The sequence below is a fragment of the Aethalodelphis obliquidens genome, unplaced genomic scaffold, assembly GCF_003676395.1.
Source record: "Aethalodelphis obliquidens isolate GAN/ISIS:26980383/991018 unplaced genomic scaffold, ASM367639v1 scaffold12, whole genome shotgun sequence".
In the NCBI taxonomy this organism is placed as follows: Eukaryota; Metazoa; Chordata; class Mammalia; order Artiodactyla; family Delphinidae; genus Aethalodelphis; species Aethalodelphis obliquidens.
Genome location: NW_020837956.1, coordinates 21,246,177 through 21,264,030, shown reverse-complemented (window position 1 = coordinate 21,264,030; position 17,854 = coordinate 21,246,177). Strand labels below are relative to the sequence as shown.

The window sequence follows — 17,854 nt, the reverse complement described above, 5'->3', positions numbered from 1 at the left end:
TATTTTGGGATTATATATTTTAGCCTTTTAAAATTGGAGTGAGTGTTTCTGACCTATTTTTGGATGTTATTCATTTTTTAACAGTATGTTTGTTGATCTTTTTGTCATACTCAGTTTTTTCCAAAATTAAATGTTAGTTATAAATAACTAATGAATTATGAATCTCCTTTACATAGATATTTTCATGTGTATTGGGATAATAGATAATTGGACAGAGATAAGTAGGAGAAGAGAAAACTCACAACTAAAAATACCCCGTACCTAAAAGGAGAAAGTAGTTAAAAAAAAAAAAAAAAGTAAAACATATTTAGAAAACAGAGTATTCATTGAGTCATTATGTCTTAAAGACTTATCTTTTATCAGATTCCATTTCCACCTGTTAAAGATTGATTTTGGAAAACAACAAAGGCTCATCTAGAGCTACCCAAGACATATTTCTAAAAGAGCTATAGAAATATTCAATAAATCAAACAGTTCTATCATTCTTCCTCCAGTCTGGGCTATAAAGGCAAATCAGATGGGAAGCCAAAGAATAAAGCAGTAGCTTTTTGTACAGCACTTGCAATGGCAAACACGCTAAAGAACTGAAAACTACACCTTGGACAACCCTGGTCCTGCCATTTTTGTTTGATTTCTAAGCATCATTTGTCATCTTCTTATGTAAAAATTAATTCTTCAAAAGGAAACCACCTGTTTTCAAAAGACAAGTCATAGCTATCTTTTGTTGTAGATGACGACTTAATTCAAGATTTCTTGTGGATGGACTGCTGCTGTAAAATTGCAGACAAGGTAAATTTGTTAACAGTATAATCATTAACCAGCATTATTATGTTACATCAGGACTTTAATGAACCTTATTAGGATTTTCTATCTTATTAATTAAGGTTAGGAAAAGAACTAGCCTACATTGCTCCTTCAAAGTGGAATCCATTAGCATACAACATAGATTCATTCTATCTATACTTGAGGCATTGTGAAATATTATTGATTAAATGACCTTAAACCCATATCTGTTTGATTTAAAACAAGAATCAATATAGACTTAATATGTTCTTTGTTTGGGTGGTTAGGGGGTTTTTTGTTCTGTTTTGGTTTTTTTTTTAATTGAAATTTAGTTGATGTATATCAGTTACAGGTGTACACTATAATGATTCAAAATTTTTAAAGGTTATACTCCATTCATAGTTATAAAATATTGGCTGTATTAGGCTTAATATGTTTTGATCAGAATTATTACTTTTTATCAGGTAATAATATCTGAGATTCATTCCACTAAGGCAGTCTGTTACACATTTTAATATTTTGTAGATAATTTAGATAAATCCCAATAATCTTGTAGAGTAAAATTAGTTTATCATGTTCTTTATTTAGGAATCAGTGTTTCATAAAAGAACATCATGATGCTGACTTATATACTAGGGATTGTGATGTTTCTATACTATTTAGGTTTAGCTGATCAGTTAGAATTTCAGCTTTATAAATGTCATCTTAGACCAGTTAGTCATATCAGAAAATACAGCATGACTTCGTATTACATTTAAAATAACATGCTATGGGACTTCCCTGGTGCCACAGTGGTTAAGAATCGCCTGCCAATGCAGGAGACATGGGTTTGATCCCTGGTCTGGGAAGATCCCACATGCTGCGGAGCATCGGGGCCCATGTGCCACAACTGCTGGGCCTGCGCTCTGGAGCCCACGAGACACAACTACTGAGCCTGCATGCTGCAGCTGCTGAGGCCTGCATGCCTGGAGCCCGTGTTCTGCAACGGGAGGGGCCACCGCAGTGAGAGGCCCGCGCACCACAACGAGGAGTAGCCCCCCCACGCTGCAACTAGAGAAAGCTGGCACGCAGCAACGAAGACCCAAAGCAGCCATAAATAAATAAATAAATAAATAATGTGCCAACCAACAGAAAAGGGAATGAACAGAAGACTAGCTCATGATTAAATACCCACTAATTTCATATTGATATGAACTCTTATTTTAAGCTTAAGATAAAAATAAAATCAGAGGGTTTTTTTAATTTTGAAAATTTTTAGAAAATTTCAAACATACAACTTATAGTAGAGAGAATAGAACAAAGACCCTCCATGTGCCTGTCATCCAGCTAAAACAATGATCAACTCATGGCCATTCTTATTTCTTCTAATCTCTCTCCCCAAACGTGGATTATTTTGAAGCAAATCCCAGACATCCTAACATTTTATCCATAAATATTTAAAGATGTACTTCTAAAAGGTGAGATCTTTTTAAACATAATCAGTGTCACTGATGCTTTTAAAAATTGACAGTAATGCCTTAATGTAAAATATCCAGTTCATGTGGAGTTCTAAAGTTTTAAATTTTACAAATTTAAGCACCTTACAGTAATTAAAGTTGTTGGACAGCAGGGGGCAGTGCCTTTAAAGTAGCCAGGAGTACTGTATCTTAACACTCAGTATATCAAAAATCCTCTACTGAAAGTTACCTTGAAAATTTGGAATCACCTTTGTGGCCAAACCTGTGAAGGTAGCATGCATTAGACATTTTATGAAAGGGAGTCTATTATCAATATATCAGTATCATAACTTGTTTTTAACTTGAACAGGCAGAACCTGGCATGAGTCCTAATAGCAGGCTAGACATATGTCTTCCTAATAGTACATTTAAAACACTTTTATTCCAGTGAAGATAGAGCCATGTTGTTCTAATTTCTGGTTAGAAGTTTTTTTCAAAAATTATTTTCAAAAGTGAGTATGGATGTCTGCAACTAACTCAAAGGGTTGAGGGGAAAAATTTTTGCATATACGCATACATCAAGCCAGAGGGGTGGGATAGGGAGGGTGGGAAGGAGACGCAAGAGGGAGGAGATATGGGGATATATGTATATGTATAGCTGATTCAAAACAATTGGTGAATCTAGGTGAAGGATGTGTGGTTATTCACTTGATTATTATTTCAGCTTCTCTATAGGTCTGAATGGATGGCAATAATAAAATTTAGAGGTTAAAATTATAATTTAATCATAAATGATCCAGAACTATTTCTCACTGTTCATATGGATTAAGGAAAGCCAAAAAATAAGGACTCAAATAAATAGCTAATTCTATAATAAGGATAAATAATGCTTTATTTTAGCTTATAAACATAACTATTTTAAAGCAGTTTTACTATGAAAGCAAAACATTAATATTAACTTTTAACTTTTTTCCCTATAGTATCTTTTGGCTATGACCTTTGTTTATTTCAAGAGAGCTAAATTTACTATAAATGAGCATACCAGGATAAATTTCTTTATTGCTCTGTAAGTATGCTTTCTACTAAGTGATTTTTGTGCTAGTTATTTATAATATATACAACACCTTATTTAAAATAGAGGCTGTTTAAAACCTGATGTATATCTTTGAATAGGCCTTCCTGTTTGAAAGCTATATGTTTTTTTACTTTAATAGGATATTCTTATGTTCTTTTCACTGGTCTTATCCTGCCATATGCCTAACATTTATTATTCAGTATTCCACTTGAGTTTGTACTGTACCTTTCACATTTCCATAATTTATATAGTGTTCCACATAAATTATCCCAAATTTTCCTCTTTTGGACTTAGAGATTTTTTTAAAAGCCAGAATATTCTCTTTGAAATGTAATGTATAGTAAAAATTATCATTATTGCCCTTTTACACTGAACAGCTTGTGGAAAATGCTCTAGACATCTCAATATCAAAACCTTTTCTACCTAGTACCTGGATATAATGCTGCAGTTTGGAATATATGAATATAATTTTAAGTACCTAACTAGGGAACTACATATAAAAATATTTAAATTGAATACCACAACAACCGTTAGCACTGAAGAATTTATTTAAAGTCTGTTTAATTCAGAATCAAAGAGTGATTCAAGAAATAGGACTAGAAGAAATTATCTCTGCATGTTTTCAGCAGACACATTTCCCCATGCATAGGAAAATATGAACTCAATAAAAAATTTGAGTTGATGATTGCTAAATGGGGGGGGAATATAATAATATTAGCTAATATTGATATGTGCAAGGTACCACAAAAATGTTTTCTATAAACTCGTCTAATCTTCCCTATAAGATACATTTTTTTAATTATCTCCATTTTACAGATGGGGAAATTGAAACTGAGGAAGATTAAGTACTTTCCAAGGTCACAAAAGTTAATCAGCAAATTCAGGTGTGACTTGCCAATGGCCAAATTCAGCCATTTAACACTAAGCTGCTGTTTACATGTCTCTTAGTATTATATCTGTATATTGATGCAATATCTATTTTATAGTTTTTTTTCTCACGTGAAAATTGAAAACAAACCAAAAGAAACTTTATTTAAATCTTACCAGATGCCCCAAATTGGATTTGACAAGTTTTGTAATGTTATTACCAGCAAAGCACTGTGTTAGCTTACACTGTGTAGTAGCATGTCAGGTTGCGTTGCATGTTGTATTATAAGCTCCATATGAAAAGTAACATGAATTATAATTTACATTTTTATATCTAATCATTCTTTTGATATAACCTCACTCAATATTTCTCATTAAATATTTTCTCAGCCACAGTTTTAACTCAACTCCTTTTCCTTTCTATATATTCTTATAACACTCTGAACTTCTATTATCATTTTCCTATATTCTCTTTCAGTTATGTATTTATTTCATACTTGATTGCCTTTTCTACTTGACTGTAGACTCCTTAAGGGCAAGGAATGTGTATCTTACTTTTTTTGCATACTTCAGTGGCTGACATAGGAGGTTCTTAATTCTTTATTTGAATAAACATAATTAACCCTATGCAAAAGAAATGGACTCTGCTCCAAGAAAAATCTATTTCAAATTAGAAGACAACTTACATGTGTAAGAGACAGATATTTCATTACCTTGAGGCTGAAAAATTGTTAATATAGAATAGGATAATAATGTGGTCCTGATACTGGAGTACCATAGTCCATTATAGATTTTTCATTAATCTGCAAGCATGAAAGGGGCCATCCTCCAGCTCTATCTACAGTTTACTAAGAACTCTCAGGGATACTTAAGTGAGAAATTACTTTATGTAATTTCACAAAGGACATGATTTGACTCATATAACTGAATGGGTTTAACAATGAGGTGCTTTATAATAAGGTAATATATATATATATAATGTAATATAAGGTAATATTAAAGTAGTTATTTTAAGGGAGGATAAAAACATGTACGTACTCATTTTATATTAATGTAACTAAATATGAATATGCACATGGTTAAAAAAAATATATAGGAGGGTATACAATTAAAAGTAAGTCTTGGGGGCTTCCCTGGTGGCACGGTGGTTTAAAGTCCGCCTGCCGATGCAGGGGACACGGGTTTGTGCCCCAGTCCGGGAGGATCCCACATGCTGCGGAGTGGCTGGGCCCGTGAGCCATGGCCGCTGAGCCTGTGCGTCCGGAGCCTGTGCTCCGCAACGGGAGAGGCCACAACAGTGAAAGGCCTGCCTACCGCAAAAAAAAAAAAAAAAAGTAAGTCTTCCTCATATCTCAAGACCTTGACCTCCCTCCTCAAGGACGGTTAACAGTTTCATATGTATGTGTCTAGAATAATTTTCTATATATGAACCAGTGTGTATATTACATGAATAGAGATGTACTATACACTTCTGTGCCTTTAAAATTTTTTTAATGTGAAATATTTACAAAAGAGTATATGGAATGTATATGTATGTGTGTGTAAAAGAATAGAAGCAAAACAAATACTCATGTACCCATGACTCAAGAATAGAACATTGCCAGAATCTTAGAAACTCACAGCACACAGTTTCCCAGTTAGAGCCCCCTCCTTTCCACAAGTAATCATTTTCTTACTTTTCTTTATTCTATGTATATACCTCTAAATAATATATTATTTGGTTATTCCTATTTGGGGGCTATATAATAAAATAATTATACACCATAATTACCATTATCATTCTTCTGTAACTTTCTTCTTTTGCTTTATAATATTATTTTGAGATTCATTTCTATTGATACATGTAGCTATAGTTCATTTCATTTTCACTGCAGAATAATATTCTATTGTTTCTTATATATTTGCATTTTTCCTACCATCTTGTTGTGTATTTTGTGTATGTCCCATTTTTTTCTTTCTTCTTTCCCCTCCATTTTAATCTTCTTTTTGATTGAGATTTTAATATTTTTACTTTTGACGCCTTTTTTTCCTCTACATGTTTGGAAATCTTACATTCTATATCTATTCTTTTAGCAATTGCCCTAGTTATTTTTAATTACAAGACCCTTAAGCATTTTAACTCTAATCACTCTTCCCAACTTCTATTCTCGTTTTGCAATTCTATTAGTTCTACCTGATGCCCTCCAAAATGTTAGACATTATTATTGTTGTTTTATAAATTCAACATTTGTTTAGATTTGCCCATATATCTATATATCTTTGATTACTATTCCTTCTTGCATCTCAAACCTTCCACTTGGGATCATTTGCCTTCCTTTCTGATTGCTTTTAAGACCCCCTTTTCTTGGGTGTTTGTCTCTTAATTCCAGTATCTTCACACTTCAGGGACTGTTTCTGTTCATGGTGCCTTGTTCCCTTGTATGTTTTGTAATTTTTTTTTATTGTGAGTCGCCTGTTTTTCTTAGAAAGTCATCTATGGAGCTTGCATTGTTTCCAGTGGGAAATCTGCTCCATCCTTATCTCTGTTCCTGTGTTATCTAACATGTCTTATTTTTTTTCTCTGACTGCTTTTAAGATTTTCTCTTTATTACTGGTCCTAAGTAATTAATTATGATATGCCTTAGTATAATTTTCTTCATGTTTTGTGCTTTGGAGTTCACTGAGATTCTTTGTGGGTTTATAGTTTTCATCAAATTTTGAAAATTTTCAGTCATTATTTCTTCAAATGTTTTTTCTGTCCAGCCACCACCCTTTAGGGATTGCAATTTCACCTTTATTAGGCTGCTTAAAGTTGTCTCGCAGCTTATTGATGCTCTGTTCATTATTTTTGTTTCCTTTTCTCTGTTTCATTTTAGATAGTTTATATTGCTATGTCTTCAATGCACAATTCTTTTCCTCTGCAAAATTTAATCTGCTGTTAACCCCACTCAATGTAGTTTTCATTATACACATAGTTTTCATCTCTAGAGGTATACTTTCAATGTGTCTAATCTTTTTGAACATCTGGAATAATTATAACTGTTTTAGTATCCTTGTCTGTTACTTCTATCACGTGGGTCAGTTTTGATTGACTGATGATGATTCTTATCTGTCTGGTTTTCCTGCTTTTATGCATGCCTGATTCCCCCTCAGGTATTTGAGTGTAGGGAAAGACCGTAAGAATAGAGGGAACACAGTGACTAACATTCACCCAGGGCTGGAAATAGTGCCTGTTCCCACCAGCCAGACTGAAAAAACTTATAATTCACACTGAATAATTCAGTACTGAGTACAGTACTCAGGAACATCTTGCCTTAGTGGGGAGAAATTAGCCCTAGACTGAACATTGCTCCAGATCCACCTAACAAATCATGAAAGCAAGACTTGAAAGGATCAGACCGTTTCCATATAACTGCATCCCAGAGCAAAGCTCAAGATTGATAGGAATATAAAAGTATCCAGAACTCAACAAGGTAAAATTCACTGTATCTCTATTTTTGACCTACCTTTCTTTAATCATGCATAAGGTTGAACATCTTTTATGTGTTTATAAACAAGTTGGTGTGTGTGTGTGTGTGTGTGTGTGTGTGTGTGTGTGTGTGTGTGTGTGAACTGTCTGTCCCTGTCCTTTACCCATTTCTTTTTTGAGTTGTTGGTCTTCTTTGCTAGGTATCTGGCCAATACAGTTGAAGAAGATGAAGAAGAATCCAAATATGAAATTTTTCCATGGGCTTTAGGGAAAAACTGGAGAAAATTATTCCCTGATTTCTTAAAGTTAAGGGACAAACTCTGGGATAGAATTGACTATAGGGCTATTGTAAGCCGGCGATGCTGTGAGGAGGTAAGATTTTTACATGCGTTATATATATAATCTCTGTCTTCTCTTTATGTAGTTTTCCTTTTATGTTTTTTAATGTGCTTCTAATGTTTCACTTTTTTTTTGTATATGAAGGGTAAACCATTAACCTTGATGATTACCATGAGTACAACTTTTATATTACAATGTTGATGTTTTAATTTTATACCACAATAATTAAAAATTGTCATTTCTGTTTTTCAGAGCACCCTACGTTTTAGAAAGTATTTTTATTTTAGAGTGTTTCTCTAAAAAGATCACCAGTATATTGGGAAAGAATAGCGTGCACATTCCAAAATACATCATGGTAATAACATTGGAGCTGAATAATAATTTCCATTAAATAATTTCTGTTAAAGTATCAAAATTTCAAGTTCCCAAGGTTAAATGTGAACTACATGGTATAAAATAAGTTTAAAAACTATACCTCTTTTCATAAAGCATACATAAAGTTTCCTTGATGCCAGATTCTATTAATATAAAGCAGAAAGACACTAAAAGTTAAAAGATTATTTTATCTAATGTTCTGGTTTTCAGTAAAGAAAGTTAATGTTTCAAACTAAAAAAATTTGGAGTAGAAAATTAAATGGAAGGCAATGATCACTATAAGGCAGTACTAGTTCAAAGAAGTTTGGTAAATGTGGGCTAGATAATGCTGTAATTAAATGAAGTCATATGGGACTTCCCTGGTGGCACAGTGGTTAAGAATCCGCCTGCCAATGCAGGGGACACAGGTTCAATGGTCCGGGAAGATCCCACATGCTGTGGAGCAACTAAGCCCATGCGCCACAACTACTGAGCCTGCGCTCTACAGCAGGGGTCGCCAACCCCTGGTACTGGTCCACAGCCTGTTAGGAACTGAGCAACACAGCAGTAAGTGAGCAGTGGGGGAGTGACCGAAGCTTTGTCTGCCGCTCCCCATTGCTCGCATTACCACCTGAACCATCCACCCCCACCAGTGGAAAAATCGTCTTCCATGAAACCAGTGCCTGGTGCCAAAAAGGTTGGGGACCTCTGCTCTAGAGCCCACGAGCCACAACTACCGAGCCCACACGCTACAACTACTGAGGTCTGCGTGCTCTAGGGCCCATGTAGCCACAACTACCGAGCCTGCATGCTGCAACTATTGAAGCCTGCGCACCTAGAGCCCGTGCTCCCTAACAAGAGAAGCCACCACAATGAGAAGCCCGCGCACCGCAAAGAAGAGTAGTCCCCACTCGCTGCAACTAGAGAAAGCCCGCGTGCAGCAACGAAGACCCAACGCAGCCAAAAAAAAAAATTAAGTCATATCTAGTTTAATGACTACAGGCCAAAGGAACCAATTAATGGATTAGTGTCAGAACTGAGGGGAGACTTCAGAGGTGTGTCACAGAACTCTGCCCAGAATTAACCTTGTTAATTATATTTATTAATGAGATGAAGATATTGCAGTTATGCATATTTGTGGATTAGGATTGTTGAATGTTGGGGGAAATGCAAGGATTCAGAAATAACTTAGAGGACTGTGCAGCAGGCCAAGTCTTTACAACATTATATTCAATAGAAAAATATGAAAAGTTAGGTAAGTATGACCCACCTCCCCAGATTAATGGATCCTCATTAAGGAATTTAAAGGACTCATTCCAATTACAGGGCATTGAAAAAGTCCTGTCTTGTTATTTTTTGTCACTACCTCCCTAGGTGAGGAGTGGGTAATTTGCGCACCTGTTGCCATCCTTGATGTGATAGCGGGCCTTATTTGAACACTCTGATTTTTTCGAAGTAAATGCTTCAAGCCCTGTAGAACACTCAGCTAAGTACATGGAGGGGGCACTGGAGGCAGAAGAGGCCGGGATAGGCAATGCTTCCTCATGGCAGGTTGCTTACCCACTCCTAAAATACAATGACTAGCATTTTAACTGCAACAACTTTATTCTGCTGGAGCTGGAATTACCTCAGTTGCTGGCACCAGACAAAGAGACAGAGAGTTATGTGGCTTAATTGTGTATGTGTAAGAGACTACAAAGTTTTAGACACCTGGAAAGTCAGTTGTGTAGTGGGATTTACAGAAAAGTTTAGTCTCTCAAGGCTTCAACACTGAGAACTAACAAATCTCTCTCCTAATTCCAGATCTGCATATCCAATTTTTAAATTACATTTCATTATCTAGTAGATACCTCAAACTTAACATGCTGAAAATTGAGTTTTTGATTCCCCCACATAGACCTCTACACTTGCTCCTCCTGCAATCGTCCACATGTTAATAAATAGTAACTTCATCATTCTAGTTGTTCAGGCCAAAAATCTGTCACCCTAGACTTTTTTTTTCCACATCTATACCTTAAAGAAAATCCAGCATCCTACCATTTCTCACCACCTCCACCACTAAACCCTACTTTAATTGTCATCTTGCCTCAACTATTGTCATAACTTTCCAAATAGTCTCCCTTACAATCTTTCTTCCCTATAGTCTATTCTTCATAGCAGATTTAAAGAGTAAATCTTTTAGAAAATCAAATCATGTCTCCTTTACTCAAAAGCCTCCAGAGGCTTCCCATCTCACATAGAGTAAAAGACACAAAGTACTTATCCTGGATCCACATGGTCTGCCAACTCTCCTCCTTTATCTCTTTCACTTCATCTCCCATCCTTGTTCATTTCACTGCAACCACTCTGGCCTACTTGCTATTCTTCAAATGCACCAAGGACACTCCCACCTCAGGGTCTTTGCATTTGCCATTCATATTACCTGGAATGCTTTCCCCCAGAAATTCATATGCTTCACTTCCTCACTTCATTCAGGACTCTGCTTAAATGTCATGTTAGAGAAACCGTTCTTTACCACCCTATACTGAGTAGTAACTCCCTCAATGGAATAAAAATTGAAGAGTCCAGTTGACTTTTGGCGGTACCAAGAAAATTAAGTGGGGAATGAATCGTCTTTTCAACAAATTGTGCTGGAACAACTGGATGTCCATGTGTGAAAGAAAGCACTTGGACTCCTACTCCATATTATATATAAAAAGCTAACTCAAAATGGATCAAAGACCTAAATTTAAGAGCTAAAAACTATAAAAATCTTAAAACATAGGGGTTACATCTTCATGACCTTGGATTAGGTTTCTTAGATATAATACCAGAAGCACAAGCAAGAATAGGAAATATAGATAAAATGGACATCATCAAAATTTTAAACTTTTGTTCTTCAAAGGACACCATTAAGAAAGTGAAGAGACAACCCACAAACTGGAAGAAAAATTTTGCATCTGTTTTATAAGGCACTTATATCTAAAATATATAAACAGTTCTTACAACTCAGTATTAAAGAGACAACCCAATTTTTTAAAGGGCAAAGGATCTGAATATGTATTTCTTCAAAAAAGATATTCAGATGGGCATAAAAGCACATGAAAAGATGCTCAACATCATTAGCCATCAGAAAAATGCAAACTCAAAAACACAAAGAGATATCACTTTACACCCACTAGGATGACTATAATTTTTTTTAAAAAAAGACAGACAATAACAAGTATTGATAAGGATGTGGAGAAATTGGAATCCTTATACACTTCTGGTGGGATTGTAAAATCATGTAGTTGCTTTGGAAAACAGTCTGGCATTTCCTCAAAATGCTAAACAGAGTTACCATGTGACCCAGCAATTCCACTCCTAGTTTTATACTCAACAGAATGAAAACTATGTCCACACAAAAACTTGTGCATGAATGTTCATAGCAAGCAGCCTTATTCATAATAGTCAATAGTTGTGAAAACAGTCGAAATGTCCAGCAGCTAATTAATGGATCGACAAAATATCTATACAATGATATATTACTTGACAATTAAAAGGAATAAAGTACTGATACATGTTACAAAATGGATGAACCCTGAAAACATTATGCTAAATGAAAGAAGCCAGTCCCCAAAGGACCACATATTGTATGGTTTCATTTATATCAACTGTAAAGAATATATAATCCAAAGTGACAGAAAGTGGTTGCCTAGGGATGAAGGGAGAGAGGAATGCAGTAACAGTGCCTGACTTGTAGGCTCTCAGTAAATATAGCTGACTGACAGAATGAATGGAACTTAAAGCTTCTGATTCTTTTTCATACCTTCTTATCTGTGAAGACAAACAACAACAAGGACCTAATGTACAGCACAGGAAACTATATTCAATATCTTGTAGTAACCAATAATGGAAGAGAATCTGAAAAAATATATAACTGAATCACTTTGCTGTACACCTGAAACATTGTGTATCAACTATACTTGATTAAAAACTTTTTTTAAATAAACAAAACAATAAAACAATTTTTGGGCTTCCCTGGTGGTGCAGCAGTTAAGAATCCGCCTGCCAATGTGGGGGACATGGGTTCGAGCCCTAGTCTGGGAAGATCCCACATGCCGCGGAGCAACTAAGCCCATGTGCCACAACTACTGAAGCCCGCATGCCTAGAGCCCGTGCTCTGCAGCAAAGAGAAGCCACCGCAATGAGAAGCCTGTGCACCACAACGAAGAGTAGCCCCCACTCGCCGAAACTAGAGAAAGCCCATGTGCAGCAACAATGCAGCCAAAAATCAATAAAATTTAAAACAATTCTTTTATTTTTATTTTTTGGATGTTGGGGGTAGGAATTTATTAATTTATTTATTTTTGCTGTGTTAGGTCTTCGTTTCTGTGTGAAGGCTTTCTCTAGTTGTGGCAAGCGGGGTCCACTCTTCATCGCGGTGCGCGGGCCTCTCACTATCGTGGCCTCTCTTGTTGTGGAGCACAGGCTCCAGACGCGCAGGCTCAGTACTTGTGGCTCATAGGCCTAGTTGCTCCGCGGCATGTGGGATCCTTCCAGACCAGGGCTCGAACCCGTGTCCCCTGCATTAGCAGGCAGAGTCTCAACCACTGCGCCACCAAGGAAGCCCTCCAAAAAATAATTCTTTACTGAGCTCACCTAGCACTGACCCTTATCCAGATAGATAAGCTAGATAAAGATAAGATCTTTTTTGTTTTGGTTGTTCCAACCAGGTACATTTGAATCATGTTGGTGTACAGAAAAAGAAATTACCTAGTAGATTTTATCCTGTTCTCGTAAGTATTCATTTAACAGCTAATTTATGAGTAAGACACTAAGTTCAGTGTTGTGGAGGTTTATTATAAAGAAGTATTACATCATCCTTGCCCTGAAGTTTGCTGCATTATAGTAGCAAGACATGCTGTTAGAAATTTAGTTTTCTATGCATTTGTTATTAAGAGTCCAGTACTGGCATACTGTCAACCCATTTTTTAGTCACATATCCTAAAATAAACTCAAGTTATGATAGTAGCCACAAACTGGCTTACAGTAATTATACTATACACTTGCATTGTGCTTCACAAATTTATATTTTCATATAAATTATCTTCTTATCCTTACAAAAATACTTGTGAGGACCAAGGAGGTTGAGATTTACTCAAGATCATATATCAGTTAAGTGGCAGAGCCAGAACTTGACTTCACATCTAATGGCTTCCCAGTGTTCTGTTTTCTCTGACATCTAGCCTCCATCTCTTATGTTGGTTAGTTTAGAAAGTGCACTTATATCTATTATGTTATCTCAGGAATTAAATAGCATAATAGGTAAGTGTGCATGCATTTTTCTAGGTGGGTTAACATGTGGAGAGACTACGATGTCTAGCTTATTGCAGAAAGAACAGTACCAAATCTTCTATATTGTGCCCTTTACTTCATATTTCCCTCTGCTCTTTTCACTAGACTTTGCTATATAGGATTCCTACAAAAATCATATTGCTGAAGGCTCCTAATGTTAGTGGCCTCTAATTCTTAAATATTTTCATCTATCATTAAAAAATATTTAATGACTGCATAATATTGTGGAGAAGGCATTTGAAAGCGGTGTATGAGAAACTATTCCTGTCCAGAGGGGGCTTTTGGCAGAATAGATTACATGCATAAAAAGGTACATCTGGGGCTTCCCTGGTGGCGCAGTGGTTGAGAGTCCGCCTGCCGATGCAGGGGACACGGGTTCATGCCCCGGTCCGGGAAGATCCCACATGCCGTGGAGCGGCTGGGCCTGTGAGCCATGGACGCTGAACCTGTGCGTCCGGAGCCTGTGCTCCGCAATGGGAGAGGCCACAACAGTGAGAGGCCCGCGTACCGCAAAAAAAAAAAAAAAAAGGTACATCTGAGTGCTAACATTTACATGCTGAGTCCTAATATAGCATTAATAATAAAACAAGAAAATCTGAAAGCTGGAGTTTCTAGAAAGGTGGGACTTATGTTGGGCATTGAAGGAAAAGAAATACTAAGACAAATAAAGGGAAAGGACATTCCAGACATGAGCAATAAAAACAGAAATATTGAGAAAAATAGTAGATAAATATGGAAGGAATAAGAAAATTTGATATTCTACTTCCTCACCTTGGGTATCTCTGCACCTAGTTTTACATTGGCATAGAAATGTGTATATTTAGAGTTAATATCTTTATTTACTTCTACCTTTTAAAAGATATATAACTTTATTACATGTCTTTGGTTGAAAACTGTTTTGAAGGATTTAAGAAGTAGATTATAAAATAAATCCAATCCTAAAGTACACTTTAAAAATTAGGGTTGCTAGTATTCTTTATGCATTGTCTTGGGGGAGGCACAATAACCCTATTTTCTGAGGGAATCAGCTTTAATCTGGGGGTTTTAAGGTTGTCATTCTTAACAGCAAAAGCCTTCTTTCCAAACAAAATTTTACACACAATCCCCCAAATTGAGGTCCTCCACCTGCTGTGTCTTCCCTTAGCCCCTCCTGCGACCCCTAATGTTGTCTGTGAAGCCTAGGGCTCCTCAAACCAGTTTGAAAATCACTCGTCTAGGCAATTAATAAAGCACTGTCTGTCTTTTTTGAATAATAATTTTGTCTAGATACTTGAATAAAATAATTTTTTTAAAAGCACTGTCTAGCTCTCAAATTCTACAATTCTCATTTACCTTGGGTCACTGATAACTGCAACTAAACATTTTTGCTTAGAAGTAACATTCTAACATTCTGTTTAGAAGTTTTAGACACCATGAGGTCAGCAGGTAGGTACACTTCGCTAGCTTGTCTTAAATGGCTATCATTCGCCAGATGTTTACTATGTGATAAGGATTTTACACATATTTAACCTTCAGGACAATCCTATGAGGCAGATGGTATCCCCAGTTTTCCATATGAAGATATTGAGGCTCAGAAAGGTTAAGTAACTTGCAAAGTATCATACAACTAGGAAGTGGCAGAGCCAGAATAAGAAACTAAGTCTATCCTGACTCTAAAGGCACCTTAGAGAACAATGCCTGAGAGGTAGTGTGGAATCTTGAGTACTTTCTGAATAATCCCTCATCTAATCCTTGCAACAACCCTCTGCAATAGACACCATTATTCTCTCCATACCACAGACAAGAGAATAGGAACCGAGAGGTTAAGCACCTTACCTGTGTTTTCATTCACCATATCTCTTGCTGTGATTGCAAACATGTTAAGATTAGCCTAACATACATAGCTGGAAACCTCAATTAAAAATATTGTTTTCAACCCAGTACATTCCAGAGAATTATGTATTGTTTTGGACTAACTGTATTATTTTTTCCCAAACCTATAATATCCAGAATTGAAAAACCTGGAAGGTTGCTTCAGTTCTATTTCCTGTTTGAAATAATTTAAATACTTTGTCAATTATTATCTTACGGATCCAAGCAATGAATCACTTTATAGGTAATATTGCCTTATCTGGAAATGCTTTTTTTCTAAAAAAAAAAAAAATCGGTGACAGATTTTTAGATCTAGTTTTACAGGTAGCTTGTTCTTGATTTATAATTTTTGTTCTTAATTTTACTAAATTTTAAAATCTTATTAAAATTCTAAAAGAAAGCTTTCCACCATAGGTTATGGCCATTGCTCCAACCCATTATATATGGCAACGAGAACGCTCTGTGCATCACAGTGGAGCTGTTAGAAACTACCACAGAGATGAAGTTCAACTGCCCCGGGGACCTAGTGCCACACCGGTAGATTGTTCACTCTGTGGTAGAAAAGGAAGATACGTTAGACTGGGATTGTCTTCATCATCATCTTCATCCAGTGATACAGTAGAGGTGGTGGAGAAACATTCTCAGGAATCACACAACTCATTCCCAATGGACATAATAGTTGATCCTTCTCAAGCTTATAGCTGTTTTCAAGGTATGACTTACGAGATATGTCAGAATTAGATCTATGAATGTTATTAATAAATCCAAGTTATCTATTGACCAGTAGTCCTTATAGGCAGGAGGACATAATTATTTATATACTACAACAATATGAGTTAAAGTAGTATTGAAAGTTTTCCCCTTTTCAAGTACTACTTTTTGTCTTGGTATTGTTTTGTGGTAGCTTACCTAAACTAAGAGATTTTTAATGTGACTTTTGTTAAACTGAAACCTAATTCACCATAGATCTCAAGTATTTTAAGAGCCTGAAGCATTTTCTTTGAAATGTTTATTTTATTCAAAAGAAGTTTTAAGAAGAGAATAAATTTACTTGTAATCTCACCATGCAGCTTTATCAGTAATTAACTATTGGTTTCTTTTACACACTTCTTAAAATTGGGATAAAACTGACATATAACACTGTATTAGTTTTAGGTGTATAACATAATGATTAACACAATAAATTTAGTTAACATCCATCACCACACAGTTATGGTTTTTTTTCTTGTGATGAGAACTTTTAAGATACACTCTCTTAGCAACTCTCAAATACACAATCTTGTTAACTTATACAATCTTGTTAACTACAGTCACCATGCTGTAGATTATATCCCCAGAACTTATTTATCTTATTACTGGAAATTTGTACTTTCCACTACCTTCACCCACTCCCCCCGCTCTCCCCGCCTCCTCTGGCAACCACCATTTGGTGGTGTATCTATGAGTTCAGGTTTTTAAATTTATTTTTAATTTTTGTTTAATATTTATTTATTTAGGCTGTGTCGGGTCTTAGTTGCCGCGTGCGGGCTCTTTGTTGCGGCGGGCAGGCTTCTCTCTAGTTGTGGTGCACAGGCTCCAGAGTGCGCAGGCTCAGTCGCCCCGTGGCATGTGGGATCTTAGTTCCCTGACCAGGGATCGAACCCATGTCCCCTGCATTGGAAGGTGGATTTGTAACCACTGGACCACCAGGAAAGTCCTGAGTTCAGCTTTTTTTAGATTTCACATATTATAAGTGAGATCACACAGTATTTGCCTTTCTCTGTCTCACTTATTTCACTTAGCACAATGCCCTCAAGTTCCATCCATGTTGTCACAAATGGCAGGATTTCCTTCTTTTTTAAGATATATATAGATAGATAGATAGATAGATATAGATATAGATATAGATCGATATATAGATATAGATAGATAAAAAGATAGTCACATTTTCTTTATCCATTCATCCACTGATGGACACTTAAGTTGTTTCCGTTTCATGTCTTGACTATTGCAAATAATGCTGCACTGAACATAGGTGTGAGTGTGCAGGTATATTTTCAAGATAGTGATTTTGTTTCCTTCAGATAATACCCAGAAGTGGAATTGCTGGAACATATGGTAGTTCTATTTTTAACTTTTTTAGGAACCGCCATACTGTTGTACATAGTGGCTGCATCCAACAGTGCACAAGTGTACCCTTTCTCCACATCCTCACCAACACTTGTTATTTCTTAACAGCCATTCTAACAGGTGGGAGATGATATCTCATTGTGGTTTTAATTTGTATTTCCCTACTAATTAGTGATGTTGAACACCTTTTCATGTACCTGTTGGCCACTTGTATGTCTTCTTTGGAAAAATGTCTATTCATTTCCTGTGCCCATTTTTTTTTTTTTTTTTTTTTTT

At 36.0% G+C, this 17,854-nt stretch overlaps 1 protein-coding gene across 1 annotated transcript in view; it reads left to right on the top strand.

Moving 5' to 3' along the window:
* SPDYA (speedy/RINGO cell cycle regulator family member A) overlaps positions 1 to 17,854 on the top strand; it is a 36,575-nt gene that overhangs the window by 6,580 nt on the left and 12,141 nt on the right. The window contains exons 4-7 of the mRNA XM_027113497.1: positions 731 to 789; positions 3,200 to 3,285; positions 7,810 to 7,981; positions 15,884 to 16,181. Coding sequence (XP_026969298.1) covers positions 731 to 789; positions 3,200 to 3,285; positions 7,810 to 7,981; positions 15,884 to 16,181 — 615 coding nt within the window. The remainder of the gene's footprint in view (positions 1 to 730; positions 790 to 3,199; positions 3,286 to 7,809; positions 7,982 to 15,883; positions 16,182 to 17,854) is intronic.